This window comes from Salvelinus fontinalis, chromosome 17, assembly GCF_029448725.1.
Source record: "Salvelinus fontinalis isolate EN_2023a chromosome 17, ASM2944872v1, whole genome shotgun sequence".
Classification (NCBI taxonomy): domain Eukaryota; kingdom Metazoa; phylum Chordata; class Actinopteri; order Salmoniformes; family Salmonidae; genus Salvelinus; species Salvelinus fontinalis.
Genome location: NC_074681.1, coordinates 28,512,325 through 28,535,781, shown reverse-complemented (window position 1 = coordinate 28,535,781; position 23,457 = coordinate 28,512,325). Strand labels below are relative to the sequence as shown.

At 44.6% G+C, this 23,457-nt stretch overlaps 1 protein-coding gene across 3 annotated transcripts in view; it reads left to right on the top strand.

The window, feature by feature from the left end:
• Positions 1-22,550, top strand: part of LOC129814112 (translation initiation factor eIF-2B subunit gamma-like) — a 62,334-nt gene extending 39,784 nt beyond the window's left edge. For 2 of the 3 annotated variants that reach the window (XM_055866919.1, XM_055866920.1), the window contains exons 10-12: positions 3,344-3,492; positions 6,438-6,541; positions 22,365-22,550. In XM_055866919.1, the coding sequence (XP_055722894.1) occupies positions 3,344-3,492; positions 6,438-6,541; positions 22,365-22,417 (306 nt within the window). In that variant the 3' untranslated portion in view covers positions 22,418-22,550. Of the gene's footprint in view, positions 1-3,343; positions 3,493-6,437; positions 6,542-17,502; positions 17,721-22,364 lie in introns of all 3 variants that reach the window. The other variant, XR_008753230.1, reaches the window with a different exon arrangement.
• The last annotated feature ends 907 nt before the right edge of the window (positions 22,551-23,457 follow it).

Sequence of the window (23,457 nt, the reverse complement as noted above, 5' to 3'; positions counted from 1 at the left end):
TGTCAGGATGAGCCTGCAGGAAGGGTACCACATGAGGGAGGAGGATGTCTTCCCTGTAACGCACAGCATTGAGACTGAGCTTGTTGTTGCAGGCAGTCTGATGATGCTGTGACACACTGCCCCAGACCATGACGGACCCTCCACCTCCATCAATCCCGCTCCAGAGTACAGACCTCGGTGTAACGCTCATTGCTTCGACGATAAACGCAAATCTGACCATCACCCCTGGTTTGACGAAACCGCAACTCGTCAGTGAAGAGCACTTTTTGCCAGTCCTGTCTGGTCCAGCGACGATGGGTTTGTGCCCATAGGCGACGTTGTTGCCGGTGATGTCTGGTGAGGACCTGCCTTACAACAGGCCTACAAGCCCTCAGTCCAGCCTCTCTCAGCCTATTGCGGACAGTCTGAGCACTGATGGAGAGATTGTGCGTTCCTTGTGTAACTCGGGCAGTTACTGTTGCCATCCTGTACCTGTCCCGCAGGTGTGATGTTTGGATGTACCGATCCTGTGCAGGTGTTGTTACACGTGGTCTGCCACTGCGAGGACGATCAGCTGTCCGTCCTGTCTCCCTGTAGCGCTGTCTTAGGCTTCTCACTGTACGGACATTGCAATTTATTGCCCTGGCCACATCTGCAGTCCTCATTGCAGCATGCCTTAGGCATGTTCACACAGATGAGCAGGGACCCTGGGCATCTTTCTTTTGGTGTTTTTCAGAGTCAGTAGAAGAGAGTCAGTAGCCTATTTAGTGTCCTAAGTTTTCATAATTATGACCTTTAATTGCCTACCGTCTGTAAGATGTTAGTGTCTTAACGACCGTTCCACAGGTGCATGTTCACAAAGAAGATCTGTGAAGTAAGTTATTTGGATATTTACGAATACACACACTTACTGAAAAAGTGTGTATGTATGTATGTATGTATGTATGTGTGTGTGTGTGTGTGTATATATATACACTGCTCAAATAAAGGGAACACTTAAACAACACAATGTAACTCCAAGTCAATCACACTTCTGTGAAATCAAACTGTCCACTTAGAAAGCAACACTGATTGACAATAAATTTCACATGCTGTTGTGCAAATGGAATAGACAACAGGTGGAAATTATAGGCAATTAGCAAGACACCCCCAATAAAGGAGTGGTTCTGCAGGTGGTGACCACAGACCACTTCTCAGTTCCTATGCTTCCTGGCTGATGTTTTGGTCACTTTTGAATGCTGGCGGTGCTTTCGCTCTAGTGGTAGCATGAGACGGAGTCTACAACCCACACAAGTGGCTCAGGTAGTGCAGCTCATCCAGGATGGCACATCAATGCGAGCTGTGGCAAGAAGGTTTGCTCTGTCTGTCAGCGTAGTGTCCAGAGCACTACCTCATCAGGAGCATGCCCAGGCATTGTAGGGAGGTCGTGCAGGCACGTGGAGGCCACACACACTACAGAGCCTCATTTTGACTTGTTTTAAGGACATTACATCAAAGTTGGATCAGCCTGTAGTGTGGTTTTCTACTTTTTTTTTGAGTGTGACTCCAAATCCAGACCTACATGGGTTGATAAATTTGATTTCCATTGATGATTTTGTTGTCAGCACATTCAACTATGTAAAGAAAAAAGTATTTAATAAGAATATTTCATTCATTCAGATCTAGGATGTGTTATTTTAGTGTTCCCTTTATTTTTTTGAGCAGTGTGGGTGTATATATATATATATATATACACACACAGTGGGGAGAACAAGTATTTGATACAATGCCGATTTTGCAGGTTTTCCTACTTATAAAGCATGTAGAGGTCTGTAATTTTTATCATAGGTACACTTCAACTGTGAGAGACGGAATCTAAAACAAAGATCCAGAAAATCACATTGTATGATTTTTAAGTAATTAATTTGCATTTTATTGCATGACATAAGTATTTGATACATCAGAAAAGCAGAACTTAATATTTGGTACAGAAACCTTTGTTTGCAATTACAGAGATCATACGTTTCCTGTAGTTCTTGCCCAGGTTTGCACACACTGCAGCGGGGATTTTGGCCCACTCCTCCATACAGACCTTCTCCAGATCATTCAGGTTTCGGGGCTGTCGCTGGGCAATACGGACTTTCAGCTCCCTCCAAAGATTTTCTATTGGGTTCAGGTCTGGAGACTGGCTAGGCCACTCCAGGACCTTGAGATGCTTCTTACAGAGCCACTCCTTAGTTGCCCTGGCTGTGTGTTTCGGGTCGTTGTCATGCTGGAAGACCCAGCCACGACCCATCTTCAATGTTCTTACTGAGGAAAGGAGGTTGTTGGCCAAGATCTCGCGATACATGGCCCCATCCATCCTCCCCTCAATACGGTGCAGTCGTCCTGTCCCCTTTGCAGAAAAGCATCCCCAAAGAATGATGTTTCCACCTCCATGCTTCACGGTTGGGATGGTGTTCTTGGGGTTGTACTCATCCTTCTTCTTCCTCCAAACACGGCGAGTGGAGTTTAGACCAAAAAGCTCTATTTTTGTCTCATCAGACCACATGACCTTCTCCCATTCCTCCTCTGGATCATCCAGATGGTCATTGGCAAACTTCAGACGGGCCTGGACATGCGCTGGCTTGAGCAGGGGGACCTTGCGTGCGCTGCAGGATTTTAATCCATGACGGCGTAGTGTGTTACTAATGGTTTTCTTTGAGACTGTGGTCCCAGCTCTCTTCAGGTCATTGACCAGGTCCTGCCGTGTAGTTCTGGGCTGATCCCTCACCTTCCTCAAGATCATTGATGCCCCACGAGGTGAGATCTTGCATGGAGCCTTTACACAGCTCTCTGGTCTTGGCCATTGTGGAGAGGTTGGAGTCTGTTTGATTGAGTGTGTGGACAGGTGTCTTTTATACAGGTAACGAGTTCAAACAGGTGCAGTTAATACAGGTAATGAGTGGAGAACAGGAGGGCTTCTTAAAGAAAAAGTAACAGGTCTGTGAGAGCCGGAATTCTTAATGGTTGGTAGGTGATCAAATACTTATGTCATGCAATAAAATACAAATTAATTACTTAAAAATCATACAATGTGATTTTCTGGATTTTTGTTTTAGATTCCGTCTCTCACAGTTGAAGTGTACTTATGATAAAAAATGGCAGACCTCTACATGCTTTGTAAGTAGGAAAACCTGCAAATCGGCAGTGTATCAAATACTTGTTCTCCCCACTGTATATGTGTATATATATATAAAGAATTAGATTTTTACACTGGAAATTTGACTAATATAGTAAAGTGTGGGAAGGGAACTGAGGGAAGTGTACATTCTTGTGTGGTCTTTTCGGCTTATGATCTCTTTTTCCTGACATCGTTCTACCACATCTGGTTATTGTCTGCCAGATTGGTGCTGACAGCATAATAGGAGCATCCTGTCAAATCTCAGACAAGGCATCCATCAAGAGATCAATGATCGGCGCGTCCACCACCGTCAGAGAGAAGGTCAAAGTAACCAACTCCATCATCATGCACGGAGTCACCATCGAGGACGGGTGAGTAGAGCCTACTGTATACAGATTTGGACCATTTTTACCACTGTGTCCTTAGACTTTAGAAGCTGTGATCCCAGGACATTTTACCAGGTAGTCACAGATGACACTTTATGGTAGAGAGAAAGCAGTGTAAGCAACACTGTTATTTCCATTTGGAAAAGACCGGGTAGTAAACTCCCTTCTCCAATTATGCCCAGTATAGTTTTAAACCACAAAGGGGAACCATTAGGTTTTAGTGGCCAGAGTGTATGGATGACTCCGGAGTATGTGTGTGTTTTGGTTTTACTATCTTTGTGGGGACCAGAAGTTCTCACAAGGATAGTAAAACAAGGAAAATGTGCACAAGTGGGAACATTTCACCAGTCCCCACAAGCAAAATGCTTTTTTAGGTTTAGGATTAGAATTAGGAGTTAGAGTTTGGGGTTAGGTTAGGTTAAATGTTAGGGTTAGGGAAATAGGATTTGGAATGGGAATCAGTTGTTTGGTTCCCACAAGGATAGTAAAACAACCGTGTTTGTGTTTGGGTGGGCTGCAGTGCGAGGAGGGGACTGACTGCCTGAGGCTTGTTTTATGTGATATGTGGGGGAAACAGAGAACACTATGTTGACAATGTTCATTGGTGTGCAGTGAACCAGAGCACGCTTACAATGGCATACATAAACACATAGGTGATTAATATTAACCTCCGTTTTCTACCTTTTTTTAAAGTGCCATATTCAACTATTTATTGTGGGTGGATTGCTGACTATGTAAACCTACTATGAATAGTTTTTTTTTCTTCTTCAGTCTAGCATTGGGAGACATTTTTAATGAAAGTATTTTCACTCGTGCTGGCTGGTTGAAAGGATGTCCTGGCTGGTGATTGAAAACTGCAAGCATGACATGAATCGCAGGAGAGAGGCCACTGAGAAGTAGAAAAGGGCCCTGTTATTTTAAATTCAGACATCCTCAAATCCTGGGGAAGAGCTTTATCTGGCAGAGTTGGGCTTTAGCACTGTCCCTCTTAAAGACAGGGAGGCCTGAGCCAGCGGGGGTACCCTCATGTCCGAGTTAGTGCACGCATAAAGAGAAAGAAAGAGAGAGAAAATAGGAAAATAAAGAAATGGCAATTATTTCGCAACATAAAAAAAATGTAAAAGGGGATTAGCAAATCCCTGGCATGTTAAAGAAGGCACTTGCATTTTTTGGCCCCTTTGTTTGCATGTAGGAGTGCTTGTTTACAAAGCAGAGGCTATTTGGGGGGGCTGCGGTCGAGGTCGCGGGGAGGCAGGCGGAGGATGTGGGTGGTTGAGGTGTGGGGGTGGGGGTGGGGGGGTCACAGCGAGGAGGAGCACAGTGTCAGTAATTAGTGGTGTTTCAGTTGGGCTTCTTTGGTGGTCTCTCTGTTTAAAACTCCAATCCTTGTAATCTCCCATTGCCATCAACCCCCCAGCCGGTTCCCTCCCTCCCTGCTCACCCCCCTTCCTCTCCCTCCAACCCCACCCCACCACCACCACCTGAATAGCCCCAGTGCAGCAGCAGCCAATACAAACCTGCCTGTGTTAGTGGCTGCAGGGCCAAGCTTGTCAGTCTCTCTAGGAGGGAGAGACATACATGTTGCTCCCCAACCCGCCCCACAGAGCTCACTCTGTTTCTATCCTCCAGAGGAGACTTTATGGTGGCCTTAGTCCGGACTGCCAACCCAGGTGGTGCAGAACATCAACTATCCCCGGGCAGGGTTGTCGGTTCCCCAGCTATCCTAAACTAACCCCAACACAGCACCACCACCTCACAGACTTTCCATCTGTTGATATTCTGATTGTTAGCATGCCTTCGCCTGCCACCCAGGGTATGGAGTTTCACTATGACAGTTACACGGGGTAAAATGAGATTAAATCCTGAATTGAGATTAATTGATTAATTCGGGGTTTTCTCTATTATTGATCAAATAAAATCATACCAAACTTTAGTTAAACATTTAACATCTCAGTTTAAATGTAGAATAGACACAATCAAGGTAATGAAGGAACAATTAAGATGTTTAAAACATGATATTAACAGTTAATGAGGAATTTGAAAGATCACGGTCTACTTACCATAGAGAATTTTTACCCCACTCAAATTAATGAGTATACTGCCTACCTACACATCACATAAGCCTAATTTCTGAAACCCACTATTTAGACTGAGCTCAGTACCCATAATAATTATAACATAGGGTCCAGAATGGGGTTTTTAGTTCGACATGGGGCGTGTGCTTGGTCTCAGCCTTGATGAACACCTGTCTATAATGTTTCGTCACCCCCTGCCCTCAACAAAATAAAAAATAAACCTGACGATATCGAATACCTAATATTCTAAATGTTGATGATAGTGTATCATTTGCACACACAAGGTAGAGGCTGGTGTTTTTCTTTAATATGTATGCTAATCTAGTTTCTTGCGGAAAATAAAACAAGACAGCTGAAAACTCTGAGGGGTCATGTTTCCTTTAAGGGAGGGGTTAGAGGCAGGAAAGGACAAGGCCCTCCCTTTGCTGTGCAATTAGCTGAAGACATGAAAGAGAAATTTCATTGTAAATATGTTCTTCATGCACCAAGAAAAAAAAGCTGGCCTGGCCCAGGCATGTTAAGTAAACATCAAACTGTGCACATGAAGTTACAAAGTTTTATGGTGCCAAAGTGATCCCATGAAAGAGTGTGTGTGCGCGTGCATGAATGAAAGCCTGTGCAGTTGAAAGCATCTTCTCAAATATTGCATCCAGAAAATGTCGTCCTTGAAAATGAAGCCTGGTCGAGTAGATGTTCAAAATTTTAACTTTGCATTAGGTCAGAGAGCAAGTGTCCAATGGCCAGAAATCAACTCCTCTGCGATGTCTTCGCAGGTACCCACAATCTGCACAGAGTGATAGTGTACTAGTTGTCAAGGGGAAGTCTGGTTGATGGTGCTGTGTGTTTGTTCTACAGGTGTAACATCCAGGGCAGTGTGATCTGCAGTAATGCTGTGATCGGCCGAGGTGCAGACATCAAATATTGCCTGGTAGGGAGTGCCCAGCGCATAGAGCCAGAGGGTGAGCATACTACTGCCTCACCTTGCCATCACACACTCAAGTCCCACTCACCTCCAATTTATCCAGCAACAGTAGGGTTGCAAAATTCCAGTAACCCAAAATACTGTTTGTAAGATTCCTGGAATAAGGACGTAGAGAATACGTAGGAAATCTGGGAAACTTCCCAACTGGGATTTCTGAAAAATCTGGGAATTTGGGGAAAGGTACCTGAGTTTTGCCACCCTAAGAAGCAGGAAATAACACGTTACTAGCCAAAGTAGCATGTGTGAACTTGTGTGGGTCAGTGTTTATGTGACTGTGATACGTTTTATTCTACGCTTTCTTAGATCGCATTAAAACTGAACCCTCTGTGTATAATTGAGCTTTTACTTTTTTTATATTCCTAATCCCCTTGTCCAAACTCCCTAGATGGAGCTGGGGGGGGGGGGTTGTGTGTGTGTGTTCTTGTGTTTTTAGTCAGTGTGTGTTTTTGGGATTGGGGGGTGGTGTAGGGGAGGAGGGGTCTGGGGGCTGTTGAATTCCGGGTGGTCCTGGCCTGTTCTCTAACCTCTCCATCAATGACACTGCCAGAGGCGCCCCTAAAATGTCCAGGGCCTGCTCAGCCTAATTGACTGAACAACAGGGTGTTGCTACACCACGGCCCCCTGCACCAAATACTGCAACATTTACCCCCCTCCCAACCAACCCCCTTCCGTCCCTCCCCATCCATGTTCCAAGTTCTCAGCCCGGCCCAGTTATCAGAGTGCGACTGGACCTGATTAGCCTGCCGTAACCTGGAAAGCACTGGCTTATGGAGCGGCTCCCAGAAATCCCAAATTACAAGCTAGACCCTTGTACTTCCCACACATTCAGCCCCACAGCCCAGCTCAACACAGCCCAGCACAAATCCCCCACACAACTCCTTTTAAGTTTAAAGCACAGAAAGAGCACAATTCAAAGATATCCCCGAAAAAAGGCTAACCGAGTCTGTAACAGAGCAGAGGTTAATGTAACCTATCATTATAAAAGCATTACTTATAATAACTGCAATAAATGTCTCGAAATAGCCTGGAGGATAACAACAACCGCTGTCTTTAACTTCTACACTCAAATGCCCTTTGATTTCATCATATCAAAGCTCTTATTTCCCGTTCAATTTGAATGTTATTAATCTTAATGAATTAAATAGTAACATCTTTTTTTCTACGGACTGGCTGCGATTCCGGATGTTCTGAAACCTGGAAGTTTTCTGCGCATGTTTGGGATCCGCTGCGCGCTTCCCCATCAGAGTCCTTTCAGCTACTGCTTAGTGCTCATTTTCTCTGTGACTCCGTTGCTGCTTCCCCATCAGAGTCCTTTCAGCTACTGCTTAGTGCTCATTTTCTCTGTGACTCCGTTGCTGCTTCCCCATCAGAGTCCTTTCAGCTACTGCTTAGTGCTCATTTTCTCTGTGACTCCGTTGCTGCTTCCCCATCAGAGTCCTTTCAGCTACTGCTTAGTGCTCATTTTCTCTGTGACTCCGTTGCTGCTTCCCCATCAGAGTCCTTTCAGCTACTGCTTAGTGCTCATTTTCTCTGTGACTCCGTTGCTGCTTCCCCATCAGAGTCCTTTCAGCTACTGCTTAGTGCTCATTTTCTCTGTGACTCCGTTGCTGCTTCCCCATCAGAGTCCTTTCAGCTACTGCTTAGTGCTCATTTTCTCTGTGACTCCGTTGCTGCTTCCCCATCAGAGTCCTTTCAGCTACTGCTTAGTGCTCATTTTCTCTGTGACTCCGTTGCTGCTTCCCCATCAGAGTCCTTTCAGCTACTGCTTAGTGCTCATTTTCTCTGTGACTCCGTTGCTGCTTCCCCATCAGAGTCCTTTCAGCTACTGCTTAGTGCTCATTTTCTCTGTGACTCCGTTGCTGCTTCCCCATCAGAGTCCTTTCAGCTACTGCTTAGTGCTCATTTTCTCTGTGACTCCGTTGCTGCTTCCCCATCAGAGTCCTTTCAGCTACTGCTTAGTGCTCATTTTCTCTGTGACTCCGTTGCTGCTTCCCCATCAGAGTCCTTTCAGCTACTGCTTAGTGCTCATTTTCTCTGTGACTCCGTTGCTGCTTCCCCATCAGAGTCCTTTCAGCTACTGCTTAGTGCTCATTTTCTCTGTGACTCCGTTGCTGCTTCCCCATCAGAGTCCTTTCAGCTACTGCTTAGTGCTCATTTTCTCTGTGACTCCGTTGCTGCTTCCCCATCAGAGTCCTTTCAGCTACTGCTTAGTGCTCATTTTCTCTGTGACTCCGTTGCTGCTTCCCCATCAGAGTCCTTTCAGCTACTGCTTAGTGCTCATTTTCTCTGTGACTCCGTTGCTGCTTCCCCATCAGAGTCCTTTCAGCTACTGCTTAGTGCTCATTTTCTCTGTGACTCCGTTGCTGCTTCCCCATCAGAGTCCTTTCAGCTACTGCTTAGTGCTCATTTTCTCTGTGACTCCGTTGCTGCTTCCCCATCAGAGTCCTTTCAGCTACTGCTTAGTGCTCATTTTCTCTGTGACTCCGTTGCTGCTTCCCCATCAGAGTCCTTTCAGCTACTGCTTAGTGCTCATTTTCTCTGTGACTCCGTTGCTGCTTCCCCATCAGAGTCCTTTCAGCTACTGCTTAGTGCTCATTTTCTCTGTGACTCCGTTGCTGCTTCCCCATCAGAGTCCTTTCAGCTACTGCTTAGTGCTCATTTTCTCTGTGACTCCGTTGCTGCTTCCCCATCAGAGTCCTTTCAGCTACTGCTTAGTGCTCATTTTCTCTGTGACTCCGTTGCTGCTTCCCCATCAGAGTCCTTTCAGCTACTGCTTAGTGCTCATTTTCTCTGTGACTCCGTTGCTGCTTCCCCATCAGAGTCCTTTCAGCTACTGCTTAGTGCTCATTTTCTCTGTGACTCCGTTGCTGCTTCCCCATCAGAGTCCTTTCAGCTACTGCTTAGTGCTCATTTTCTCTGTGACTCCGTTGCTGCTTCCCCATCAGAGTCCTTTCAGCTACTGCTTAGTGCTCATTTTCTCTGTGACTCCGTTGCTGCTTCCCCATCAGAGTCCTTTCAGCTACTGCTTAGTGCTCATTTTCTCTGTGACTCCGTTGCTGCTTCCCCATCAGAGTCCTTTCAGCTACTGCTTAGTGCTCATTTTCTCTGTGACTCCGTTGCTGCTTCCCCATCAGAGTCCTTTCAGCTACTGCTTAGTGCTCATTTTCTCTGTGACTCCGTTGCTGCTTCCCCATCAGAGTCCTTTCAGCTACTGCTTAGTGCTCATTTTCTCTGTGACTCCGTTGCTGCTTCCCCATCAGAGTCCTTTCAGCTACTGCTTAGTGCTCATTTTCTCTGTGACTCCGTTGCTGCTTCCCCATCAGAGTCCTTTCAGCTACTGCTTAGTGCTCATTTTCTCTGTGACTCCGTTGCTGCTTCCCCATCAGAGTCCTTTCAGCTACTGCTTAGTGCTCATTTTCTCTGTGACTCCGTTGCTGCTTCCCCATCAGAGTCCTTTCAGCTACTGCTTAGTGCTCATTTTCTCTGTGACTCCGTTGCTGCTTCCCCATCAGAGTCCTTTCAGCTACTGCTTAGTGCTCATTTTCTCTGTGACTCCGTTGCTGCTTCCCCATCAGAGTCCTTTCAGCTACTGCTTAGTGCTCATTTTCTCTGTGACTCCGTTGCTGCTTCCCCATCAGAGTCCTTTCAGCTACTGCTTAGTGCTCATTTTCTCTGTGACTCCGTTGCTGCTTCCCCATCAGAGTCCTTTCAGCTACTGCTTAGTGCTCATTTTCTCTGTGACTCCGTTGCTGCTTCCCCATCAGAGTCCTTTCAGCTACTGCTTAGTGCTCATTTTCTCTGTGACTCCGTTGCTGCTTCCCCATCAGAGTCCTTTCAGCTACTGCTTAGTGCTCATTTTCTCTGTGACTCCGTTGCTGCTTCCCCATCAGAGTCCTTTCAGCTACTGCTTAGTGCTCATTTTCTCTGTGACTCCGTTGCTGCTTCCCCATCAGAGTCCTTTCAGCTACTGCTTAGTGCTCATTTTCTCTGTGACTCCGTTGCTGCTTCCCCATCAGAGTCCTTTCAGCTACTGCTTAGTGCTCATTTTCTCTGTGACTCCGTTGCTGCTTCCCCATCAGAGTCCTTTCAGCTACTGCTTAGTGCTCATTTTCTCTGTGACTCCGTTGCTGCTTCCCCATCAGAGTCCTTTCAGCTACTGCTTAGTGCTCATTTTCTCTGTGACTCCGTTGCTGCTTCCCCATCAGAGTCCTTTCAGCTACTGCTTAGTGCTCATTTTCTCTGTGACTCCGTTGCTGCTTCCCCATCAGAGTCCTTTCAGCTACTGCTTAGTGCTCATTTTCTCTGTGACTCCGTTGCTGCTTCCCCATCAGAGTCCTTTCAGCTACTGCTTAGTGCTCATTTTCTCTGTGACTCCGTTGCTGCTTCCCCATCAGAGTCCTTTCAGCTACTGCTTAGTGCTCATTTTCTCTGTGACTCCGCTGCGCGCTTCCCCATCAGAGTCCTTTCAGCTACTGCTTAGTGCTCATTTTCTCTGTGACTCCGTTGCTGCTTCCCCATCAGAGTCCTTTCAGCTACTGCTTAGTGCTCATTTTCTCTGTGACTCCGTTGCTGCTTCCCCATCAGAGTCCTTTCAGCTACTGCTTAGTGCTCATTTTCTCTGTGACTCCGTTGCTGCTTCCCCATCAGAGTCCTTTCAGCTACTGCTTAGTGCTCATTTTCTCTGTGACTCCGTTGCTGCTTCCCCATCAGAGTCCTTTCAGCTACTGCTTAGTGCTCATTTTCTCTGTGACTCCGTTGCTGCTTCCCCATCAGAGTCCTTTCAGCTACTGCTTAGTGCTCATTTTCTCTGTGACTCCGTTGCTGCTTCCCCATCAGAGTCCTTTCAGCTACTGCTTAGTGCTCATTTTCTCTGTGACTCCGTTGCTGCTTCCCCATCAGAGTCCTTTCAGCTACTGCTTAGTGCTCATTTTCTCTGTGACTCCGTTGCTGCTTCCACGAACAAACTTAGTTCTTTGTCTGTTGTAGCAGTAATCAAAGCAGACATAAGCACGACACAACAGGCAGTCTAGCGATTTCATGTTCTTTTTTTAGGAGGGGAGTTAGCCTTCATGCAGCTATTTAGGCAAGTTATATGTACACAGCATATCAACAAGCAAGACGCAGACAGGCAGTCAATAGTGATTTGAAGTGCAAACATTAGCTATTGTAGTTATTTTTTCAGCAACTCTGACTATATGCCAGCATAACTATAAAGATTACATCACACAGAAGGCGGAGTTTTGCCCCAATGCAATGTGTAGGCTGCGTCTTGCTTGTGCTATGGCAATATCTGTAACAACAGCCTTCATATACAGTACCAGTCAAAAGGTGACTACCTCATGAAGCTTGTTGAGAGAATGCCAAGAGTGTGCCAAGCTGTCATCAAGGCAAAGGGTGGATACTTTGAAGAATCTCAAATATAGAATATATTTTGATTTGTTTAACACTTTTTTGGTTACTACAATGTTCCATATGTGTTAGTTTAGTTTTGATGTCTTCACTATTATTCTACAATGTAGAAAATAGTAAAGATATAGAAAAACCCTTGGATGAGTAGGTGTGTCCAACCTTTTGACTGCTACTGTGTGCATACATATAAACTCAGTAAAAAAAGAAACGTCCTCTCACTGTCAAATGCGTTTATTTTCAGCAAACTTAACATTAAATATTTGTGTGAACATAACAAGATTCAACGACTGAGACATAAACTGAACAAGTTCCACAGACATGTGACTAACAGAAATTGAATAATGTGTCCCTGAACAAAGGGGGGTCAAAATCAAAAGTAACAGTCAGTATGTGGTGTGGCGACCAGTTGCATTAAGTACTGCAGTGCATCTCCTCCTCATGGACTGCACCAGATTTGCCAGTTCTTGCTGTGAGATGTTGGCCCACTCTTCCACCAAGGCACCTGCAAGTTCCCAAACATTTCTGGAGGGAATGGCCCTAGCCCTCACCCTCTGATCCAACAGGTCGCAGACGTGCTCAATGGGATTGAGATCCGGGCTCTTCGCTGGCCATGGCAGAACACTGACATTCCTGTCTTGCAGGAAATCACGCAAAGAATGAGCAGTATGGCTGGAGGCATTGTCATGCTGGAGGGTCATGTCAGGATGAGCCTGCAGGAAGGGTACCACATGAGGGAGGAGGATGTCTTCCCTGTAACGCACAGCATTGAGATTGCCTGCAACAACAAGCTCAGTCTGATGATGCTGTGACACACTGCCCAAGACCATGACGGACCCTCCACCTCCAAATCAATCCCGCTCCAGTGTAACGCTCATTGCTTTGACGATAAACGCAAATCTGACTATCACCCCTGGTGAGACAAAACCGCAACTCGTCAGTGAAGAGCACTTTTTGCCAGTCCTGTCTGGTCCAGCGACGGTGGGTTTGTGCCCATAGGTGACGTTGTTGCCGGTGATGTCTGGTGAGGACCTGCCTTACAACAGGCCTACAAGCCCTCAGTCCAGCCTCTCTCAGCCTATTGCGGACAGTCTGAGCACTGATGGAGGCATTGTGCGTTGCTGGTGTAACTCGGGCAGTTGTTGTTGCCATCCTGTACCTGTCCCGCAGGTGTGATGTTCGGATGTACCGATCCTGTGCAGGTGTTGTTACACATGATCTGCCACTGCGAGGACGATCAGCTGTCCGTCCTGTCTCCGTAGCGCTGTCTTAGGCGTCTCACAGTACGGACATTGCAATTTATTGCCCTGGCCACATCTGCAATCCTCATGCCTCCTTGCAGCATGCCTAAGGCGCGTTCACGCAGATGAGCAGGGACCCTGGGCATCTTTCTTTTGGTGTTTTTCAGAGTCAGTAGAAAGGCCTCTTTAGTGTCCTAGGTTTTCATAACTGTGACCTTAATTGCCTACCGTCTGTAAGATGTGTGTGTGAGAATAGTGTCTTAACGACCGTTCCACAGGTGCATGTTCATTAATTGTTTATGGTTCATTGAACAAGCATGGGAAACAGTGTTTAAACCCTTCACAAAGAAGATCTGTGAAGTTATTTGGGTTTTTATGAATTATCTTTGAAAGACAGGGTCCTGAAAAAGGGACGTATTTGGTTTGTTTATATATATCAGTATTCATGCATACAGTGCACTCGGAAAGTATGCAGACCCCTTTACTTTTTTCACATTTTGTTACGTGACAGCCGTGTTCAAAAATGTTGTAAATATTTTTTCCCTCATCAGTTTACACACAGTACCCCATAATGACAGTTCTTAAAAATAAAAACTGAGTATCACATTCCCATTAATATTCAGACTCTTTATTCAGTACTTTGTTGAAGCACCTTTGGCAGTGATTACAGCCTTGAGTCTTCTTGGGTATGAAGCTACAAGCCTGGCACACCTGTATTTGGGTAGTTTCTCCCATTTCTTCTCTGCAAATCCTTTCAAGCTCTGTCAGGTTGGATGGGGACCGTTGCTGCACAGTTATTTTCAGGTCTCTCCAGAGATTTTTGATCAGGTTCAAGTCCGGGCTCGGGCTGGGCCGCTCATGGACATTCAGAAACTTGTCCCGAAGCCATTCCTGCATTGTCTTGGCTGTGTGCTTAGGGTTCTTGTCCTGTTGGAAGGTGAACCTTCGCCCCAGTCTGAGGTCCTGAGCGCTCTGAAGCAGGTTTTCATCAAGGATCTCTGTCCTTGCCGCTGAGAAACATCCCCACAGCTTGATGCTGCCACCACCATGCTTCATCGTAGGGATGGTGCCAGGTTTCCTTCAGACGTGACGTTTTGCATTCAGGCCAAAGAGTTCAGTCTTGGTTTCATTAGAACAGATAATCTTGTTTCTCATGGTCTAAGATTTTTTAGGTGCCTTTTCGCAAACTCCAAGCAGGCTGTCATATGCCTTTTACTGAGGAGTGGCTTCCGAGTGGCCAATCTACCATAAAGGCCTGAATGGTGGAGTGTTGCAGAGATGGTTGTCCTTCTGAAAGATTCTCCGATCTCCACAGAGGAACTCTGGAGCTCTGTCAGAGTGACCATCGGGTTCTTGGTCACCTCCCTGACCAAGGCCCCATTCCCCCGATTGCTCAGTTTGGCCGGGCGGCCAGCTGTAGATAGCGTCTTAGTGGTTCCAAACTTCTTCCATTTTAGAATGATGGAAGCCACTGTGTTCTTGGGGACCTTCAATGCTGCAGAAATATTTTGGTACCCTTCCCCAGATCTGTGCCTCGTCACACTCCTGTCTCGGAGTTCTACGGACAATTCCTTCGACCTCATGGTTGGGACCTTATATAGACAGGTGTGTGCATTTCCAAATCATGTCCAACTAAATCAACTAAATGTATTGAAAATGTCTTAATTTTCCAAGGTTTACCATAAGACATGAACAGAAAGCATCAGTGATTTGTGTTTCCTACAACTTTCTGAAGAGGAAACGAGAATGCCCCTTGTCTGTCTATGTGCGGTGTCTACCAATTTGTGTAGCCGTTAGCTAATGAAAACAGTCTCAGGTAGATAGAAAGGCTTTCCCAAAAACCTTAAATTTTATTTGACTTAAATGTTAGCTATAACGTATCCTATGCTTAACTGGCAGAATGATATCATGATTATTATTATCAATCCAGTGGTATTTGGTTTGTAAACTCATGTGTGCTACAATAACACTGCTAAACACAGCCTCTTGTTTCGTGCTCAATTGAATTAAAGGGTAAAAAAAATCTAAATTCTCAGCTTTTGCCAGACCTCAAAAGTGGTGACCTGATGTGGTCTAAACATAGTTTTGCACTTAGAACATCTAGTGTGGTTTTTGTGTAATTTTGAGAGTGGAAACCTAAAATAACTGGGAAAAACAGAAACCTGGGAAAATGTGGGCTATTTACTTAATTTTTCTGTTTTAATAAAATAAATAAAACATTTATGTTTTAATAAAATACATCAGTCAATTGAAATAAATAAACTAGGCCCTAATCTATGGATTTCACATGACAGGGCAGGGGTGCACCCATAGGTGGGCCTGGGAGGGCATAGGGAGCCAGGCCCAGCCAATCAGAATGAGTTTTCCCCCACAAAAGGGCTTTATTACAGACAGAAATACTCCTCAGTTACATCAGCTGTCCGCGTGGCTGGTCACAGACGATCCCGCAGGTGAAGAAGCCAGATGTGGAGGTCCTGGGCTGGCGTGGTTACACGTGGTCTGCGGTTGTGAGGCCGGTTGGACGTACTGCCAAATTCTCTAGAACGACGTTGGTAGAGAAATAAATAAAAATTCAACAGCTTTAGTGGGCATTTCTGCAGTCAGCATGCCAATTGCACGCTCCCTTCAAACATGAGACATCTGTGGTATTGTGTTGTTTGAAAAAACTGCACCTTTTGTTGTCCCCAGCACAAGGTGAACCTGTGTAATGATCATGCTGTTTAATCAGCTTCTTGATATGCCACACCTGTCAGGTGTATGGATTTTCTTGGCAAAGGAGAAATGCTCACTAAAAGGGATGTAAACAAATTTGTGCCCAAAATTTGAGAGAAATAAGCTTTTTCTGCGTAAGGAAAATGTCTGGGATCTTTTATTTCAGCTAATTAAACACGTGACCAACATTTTACATTTATATTTTTGTTCAGTATAAATTGTAAAGTCATGACTTTCTACACAATATAACAACACATTTTGCCAATCTGGGTGGTGAAGTCGATAAAGTATTCAATAATTTCACTGTATTTTGGATAGAATCATGGCGTTAGAATGTACCAGAGGCCACTAAAAGAGAGCTAATGCAAAAAATGATCCTGGCTATCTACTTTTTCTGGTAACACTTTACTTGACACCCTGCGTCATGTCATAACAGCTGACATACCTTATAACCTGTTTATAATATGGTCATAACACTGTCATGACACATATTTAGACCTGTTGTGACATCTATTGCATTATTTTATGGCTGGTTATGACACCTACAGTACCCGTGAAAATGTTGGACACACCTACTCATTTCCAGGGTTTTTCTTAATTTTGACTGTTTTCTACATTTTTGGATAATTGTGAAGACATCAAAACTATGAAATAACATATGGAATCATGTAGTAACCAAAAAAGTGTTTGAAGAATCTCAAATATATTTTTATATGTTAAAGTAGTCACCTGGAATGCATTTCAATTAATAGGTGTGCCTTGTTAAAAGTTAATTTGTGGAATTTCTTTCCTTCTTAATGCGTTTGAGCCAATCAGTTGTGTTGTGACAAGGTAGGGTTGGTATACAGAAGATCGCCCTATCGGGTAAAAGACCAAGTCCATATTATGGCAAGAACAAGTCAAATAAGCAAAGAGAAACGACAGTCTATCATTACTTTAAGACATGAAGGTCAATATGGAAAATTTCAAGAGCTTTGAAAGTTTCTTCAAGTGTAGTCGCAAAAACCAAGCGCTATGATGAAACTGGCTCTCATGAGGACCGCCACAGGGAAGGAAGAACCAGAGTTACCTCTGCTGCAGAGGATAAGTTCATTAGAGTTATCAGCCTCAGAAATTGCAGCCCAAATAATTGCATCAGAGTTCAAGTAACAGACACATCTCAACATCAACTGAGAGTAGACTGCGTGAATCAGGCCTTCATGGTCAAATTGCTGCAAAGAAACCACTACTAAAGGACACCAATAAGAAGAAGAGATTTGCTTGGGCCAAGATACACGATATTAGACTGTGGAAATCTGTACTTTGGTCTGATGAGTCCAAATTTGAGATGTTTGGTTCCAACCGCCGTGTCTTAGTGAGACACAGAGTAGGTGAACGGATTATCTCCGCATGTGTGGTTCCCACCGTGACGCATGGAGGAGGAGGTGTGATGGTGTGGGGGTGCTTTGCTGTTGACACTGTCCATGAATTATTTATAATTCAAGGCACACTTAACCAGCATTGTTACCACAGCATTCTGCAGCAATACGCCATCCCATCTGGTTTGCTCTTAGTTCCACTATTATTTGTTTTTCAACAGGACAATGACCCAACACACCTCCAGGCTGTGCAAGGGCTATTTGACCAAGAATGAGAGTGATGGAGTGCTGCATCAGATGACCTGGCCTCCGCAATCACCTGACCTCAACCCAATTGAGATGGTTTGGGATGCGTTGGACCGCGGAGTGAAGGAAAAGCAGCCAACAAGTGCTCGGCATATGTGGGAACTCCTTCAAGACTGTTGGAAAAGCATTTCAGGTAAAGCTGGTTGAGAGAATGCCAAGAGTTGACATCAAGGCAAAGGGTGGCTACTTTGAAGAATCTAAAATATATTTAGATTTGTTTAACACTTTTTTGCTTACTACATAATTCCATGTGTTATTTCATAGTTTTGATGTCTTCACTATTATTCTACAATGTAGAAAATAGTAAAAAATAAAGACAAATCTTTGAATGAGTAGGTGTGTCCAAATGTTTGACTGGTACTGTACATATAATATACAACCTGAGAACAGTGATTTTATACAGAAATGCTATCCATATGAAGCAAAGAGCAGTTGCTTTATATACACTGCTCAAAAAAATAAAGGGAACACTAAAATAGCACATCCTAGATCTGAATGAATGAAATATTCTTATTAAATACTTTTTTCTTTACATAGTTGAATGTGCTGACAACAAAATCAGACAAAAATGATCAATGGAAATCAAAATTATCAACCCATGGAGGTCTGGATTTGGAGTCACACTCAAAATTAAAGTGGAAAACCACACTACAGGCTGATCCAACTTTGATGTAATGTCCTTAAAATAAGTCAAAATGAGGCTCAGTAGTGTGTGTGGCCTCCACGTGCCTGTAGACCTGAGGCATCTCCTCCCAGACCTGGACAAAAGCATCCGCCAACTCCTGGACAGTCTGTGGTGCAACGTGGCGTTGGTGGATGGAGCGAGACATGATGTCCCAGATGTGCTCAATTGGATTCAGGTCTGGGGAACGGGCGGGCCAGTCCATAGCATAAATGCCTTCCTCTTGCAGGAACTGCTGACACACTCCAGCCACATGAGGTCTAGCATTGTCTTGCATTAGGAGGAACCCAGGGCCAACCGCACCAGCATTATGGTCTCACAAGGGGTCTGAGGATCTCATCTCGGTACCTAATGGCAGTCAGGCTACCTCTTGCGAGCACATGGAGGGCTGTGCGGCCCCCCAAAGAAATGCCACCCCACACCATGACTGACCCACCGCCAAACCGGTCATGCTGGAGGATGTTGCAGGCAGCAGAACGTTCTCCACGGCGTCTCCAGACTCTGTCACGTCTGTCACATGTGCTCAGTGTGAACCTGCTTTCATAGAGCACAGGGCGCCAGTGGCGAATTTGCCAATCTTGGTGTTCTCTGGCAAATGCCAAACGTCCTGCACGGTGTTGGGCTGTAAGCACAACCCCCACCTGTGGACGTCGGGCCCTCATACCACCCTCACGGAGTCTGTTTCTGACCGTTTGAGCAGACACATGCACATTTGTGGCCTGCTGAAGGTCATTTTGCAGGGCTCTGGCAGTGCTCCTCCTGCTCAAAGGCGGAGGTAGCGGTTCTGCTGCTGGGTTGTTGCCCTCCTACGGCCTCCTCCACATCTCCTGATGTACTGGCCTGTCTCCTGGTATCACCTCCATGCTCTGGACACTACGCTGACAGACACAGCAAACCTTCTTGCCACAGCTCGCATTGATGTGCCATCCTGGATGAGCTGCACTACCTGAGCCACTTGTGTGGGTTGTAGACTCCGTCTCATGCTACCACTAGAGTGAAAGCACCGCCAGCATTCAAAAGTGACCAAAACATCAGCGAGGAAGCATAGGAACTGAGAAGTGGTCTGTGGTCACCACCTGCAGAACCACTCCTTTATTGGGGGTGTCTTGCTAATTGCCTATAATTTCCACCTGTTGTCTATTCCATTTGCACAACAGCATGTGAAATTTATTGTCAATCAGTGTTGCTTCCTAAGTGGACAGTTTGATTTCACAGAAGTGTGATTGACTTGGAGTTACATTGTGTTGTTTAAGTGTTCCCTTTATTTTTTTGAGCAGTGTATAAATCACCTGAAGCAAATGCTCCTCAAGGGGCTCAGTATGCCTCTGAGCACCATCCGTATCAGGTGGTTCGCCTCTCTCATCAGAGGATAAATGAAGAGTGTGGCTGGTAAATGCATTATGCCTCCACTCACGAAGCAGTTAGATGGAAGTGTCTGTCTTCTGTAGAGAGAGACCACCCTGTCAGGCAGCCACAGACAGACTTACTTCTGCTGACTGCGCAGACAGGCAGGCAGTCTGGTGGTGGTGGGACTGCAGGTGTTGCTGCTGCTTCATAAAGAAACCAGACTGTTCTCCAGGCTTCTGGGACACAGACACGCTCTTCTCTCCTCCACCTAGCCCTCTCCCTCACTGTCTCTTGGAAATACACTGCTCTCCTAGTGTTCCATGCTCTATTTCTCTTTCCTTCAAACTCTGAATGCAAAAACAGAGCCTTTCGGATTCCTTCACACTAAAATATGTCTTTATATGGATCATGAATCACTTTCCCCACAGTTTAGTTTGGATTAGTTGTCTTTGTCTGGATGGATAGCAGGCTCGCCTCGTGTTTGTGTTTCAAAAGGCTGTTATGCTTCGTCCTTATGTGAAGCAAGGAATTATCTGTTTTCACCTTGTTTTTGTCCTAAAATCCTAGTCCATCTGCCATATTGAAGTGTAGATTTGGCACATCATGAAGATATATACTTTTTGTCTGAGTTGAGCATGTTAACTACCTTATGACATTTAATTTCTGCTTGAAAAAGCACTTCAAAGACCAGGTCATTCCACCTTAAAAAGCACAAGAAATAGGATTTTGACACCCATCATCTCAGATTGTTTTTAAATCGTTTCTGTTAGAAACGGATAAGATTAACATTCTTGCAACATTATTTTGTTGAAATATAATTAGTTTTCTGAGAAATTAAGCTAATTGATTGCACCCAAATGGCCCATTTGATCCTATATTTAGGATTAGGATATAGGATTCTCTGGTCTGATGAAACCAAGATTGAAATCTTTTGCCTGAATGCCAAGTGTCACATCTGGCGGAAATCTGGCACCATCCCTACGGTGAAGCATGGTGGTGGCAGCATTATGCTGTGGGGATGTTTTTCAGCGGCAGCGACTGAGAGACTAGTCAGGATCAAGAGAAATAAACAGAACAAAGTACAGAGAAATCTTTTATAAAAACCTGCTCCAGAGCACTCAGGACCTCAGACTGGGATGTGGGTTCACCTTCCATCAGGGCAAAGACCCTAAGCACACAGCCAAGACAACGCAGAAGTGGCTTCGGGACAAGTCGCTGAATGTCCTTGAGTGGCCCAGCCCGAGCCCGGACTTGAACCCGATCGAACATCTCTGGAGAAACCTGAAAATATCTGTGCCGGGACACTCCCCATCCAACCTGACAGTGCTTGAGAGGATCTGCAGAGAAGATTGGGAAAAACTCACCAAATACAGGTGTGCCAAGCTTGTAGCGTCATACCCAAGAAGACTTGAGGCTGTAATCACTGCCAAAGGTGCTTCAACAAAGTACTACATAAAGGGTCTGAATACTTATGTAAATGAGATATTTCAGGGTTTTTTGTGATACATTTGCAAAAATGTCTAAAACCCTGTTTTTGCTTTGTCATTATGGGGTATTGTGTGTAGATTGATAAGGGGGGGGAACAGTTTAATCAATTTTAAAATAAGGCTGTAATGTAAAGGGGTCTGAATACTTTCCGAATGCACTGAATACTTTCTGAATGCACACACATTGACTTGCATTGGGAATTGTTTTACAAATGCTATAAAGTTATCATTTGAAACAGTGGCCGACTGCATACACGGTAAGGAAACCAAATTGTAATTTGGGTTAACTATCCCCTTTACATGGGGGGGTATTCAATGTTTTTTCAATGTATAGCAGGAACAGAATTATCTAGTGGTCAGACCCTGGTAATGCCAGGATGTAATAAACCTAACAACAAAGACAGTATTGGTATTTATTACCAGGGGGAGAAAATATCACCAAATTCACTGAGAACAAATTAAATAGGATGAAGAAACATTACTCTGAGCCTCAGCTCCATACTACTTTTCAGACCGAGAGAACTGTTGGGATTTGATTAGTGTGGGGTGTGGGAGTCCGTGGGTGGCTTTTGACTTTCTTTGGATTCCTCATGACTTACTCGTTGTTAAAATAAAAACGTTTTGTCCAAATCAGATGTTAGGTACTATATTTATTGAATATTATATAAATCCTATAGATTACAATTGCCAATTTGGGTGCCATCAGTTAAATGATATTTCAACAAAATGATGTTGCAGGAAGGCTATTCTTATATTTCTATTATTATTATTTTTTTGGTACCGCCTTTTTCTCCCAACTTCTTGTCTCCTCGCTGAAACTCCCCAACGGGCTCAGGAGAGGCGAAGGTCGAGTCATGAGTTCTTCGAAACATAATCCGCCAATCCGCTCCTTAACACCCGCCTGCTTAACCCGGAAGCCAGCTGCACCAATGTGTGGAAACACTGTTCAACTAATGACCGAAGTCAGCCTGCAGGCGCCCGGCCCGCCACAAGGAGTCTCTAGAGCACGATGAGCCAAGTAAAGCCCCCCCCCACAGCCAAACCTTCTCTTAATCCGGCTTATATTTCTTACTACAGAAACAATTTCAGAACAATCTGAGATGGTGGGTGTCCTGGCTTGAGTAAATGACATGGAACAACTCGAAACCAATTAACTAGTCTATTGCTACACCTGCTAAATACCAGGTTCTACAGAAGGACAAGGGGTCATAATCTTCTATCTCAAATGTCTAATTGTGAGTGCTTTCTTCTCACTCTGTAGCGGAAAGGACTAACGAGGTGATTGTTGGAACTGACCAACTGATGGAGATCTAGACCAGGGGGAGACTGACCGAACGACCAGTCCTACACATTGCTGACAGATCCAACAGAAACCACAGCAGTGAGGCAAACTAACTGACCAACAGGCAGTGATGGTCCATTGTCTAAATAAAAGCAACTTTGTTTATCTCTAGGCTCAGTTTCAGTGGTGTTCTTTGTGTGAATCTTGTCTGTTGTTTCTGAGTGATTCTATGAAGTTTTGTTAGGTGTTTGTTCAGTCAGTGTGTTCTCATCTATACATACATTCCTCCACACAACTATTCAGCCTAGGAGTCTGTGTGTTCGTGCTGTGTGGTGCAGCAGAGGACCAGAGAAGCACAATGGGGGTGAAGTTTATTTGTACACAAAAATGGTGGGCCGGACCACCCAGTGAGATCTCATCAAGTAACACACAATCCCTCCCACTTTCACAAACTGATAGAAACATAAGAGTTGCTCTCTTTGTTTTTAATTTTTCTTCTTACTCTTTGCTGTCAAAGATTTATTGCATTCCTTTGCCAGCTCATTTCTTAAATTACAGGTCTGAAGTTCCTTATTGACGAACGACAGATCTCCAGGAAGATGCTCTGTCTACATCGTGTGGTTTAGTGGCCTTCTTTATTGTGTGTCTGTGACCAATAGAAGTCATTTAGTGTCATTGGGAGAGTAGTTAAGTCTCTTGTCTTTTCTCATCTTTCCTCTTTTGGTTTTGTCATTGGTGAAGCTAGAATAATTACTTAACTTTTAACTCATTGTTGCGTTTTCATTTTGTCATCCAGAAAATGGATTCAAGTCCCGAAATAAAAGTTATTGTAACTTTATTTCTGTTCTAATCGAAACTGCCAACCACAATCTTAAAGACCCCTGTTTTGTGGCCATTTAAAGACATAAATAAATAAATGGTTATTCATAAAATAAAGATCAAAAGTGCCATACAAACAATGTAATTATCACAAAACATTTTTTGATTATTTTTCTTCCTGCTTTAAACTTTAACCCTTTGAGCAGCCTCTGACCTGAGCATCAAGTCAAGTTTATGAGATCTGGCATGGATT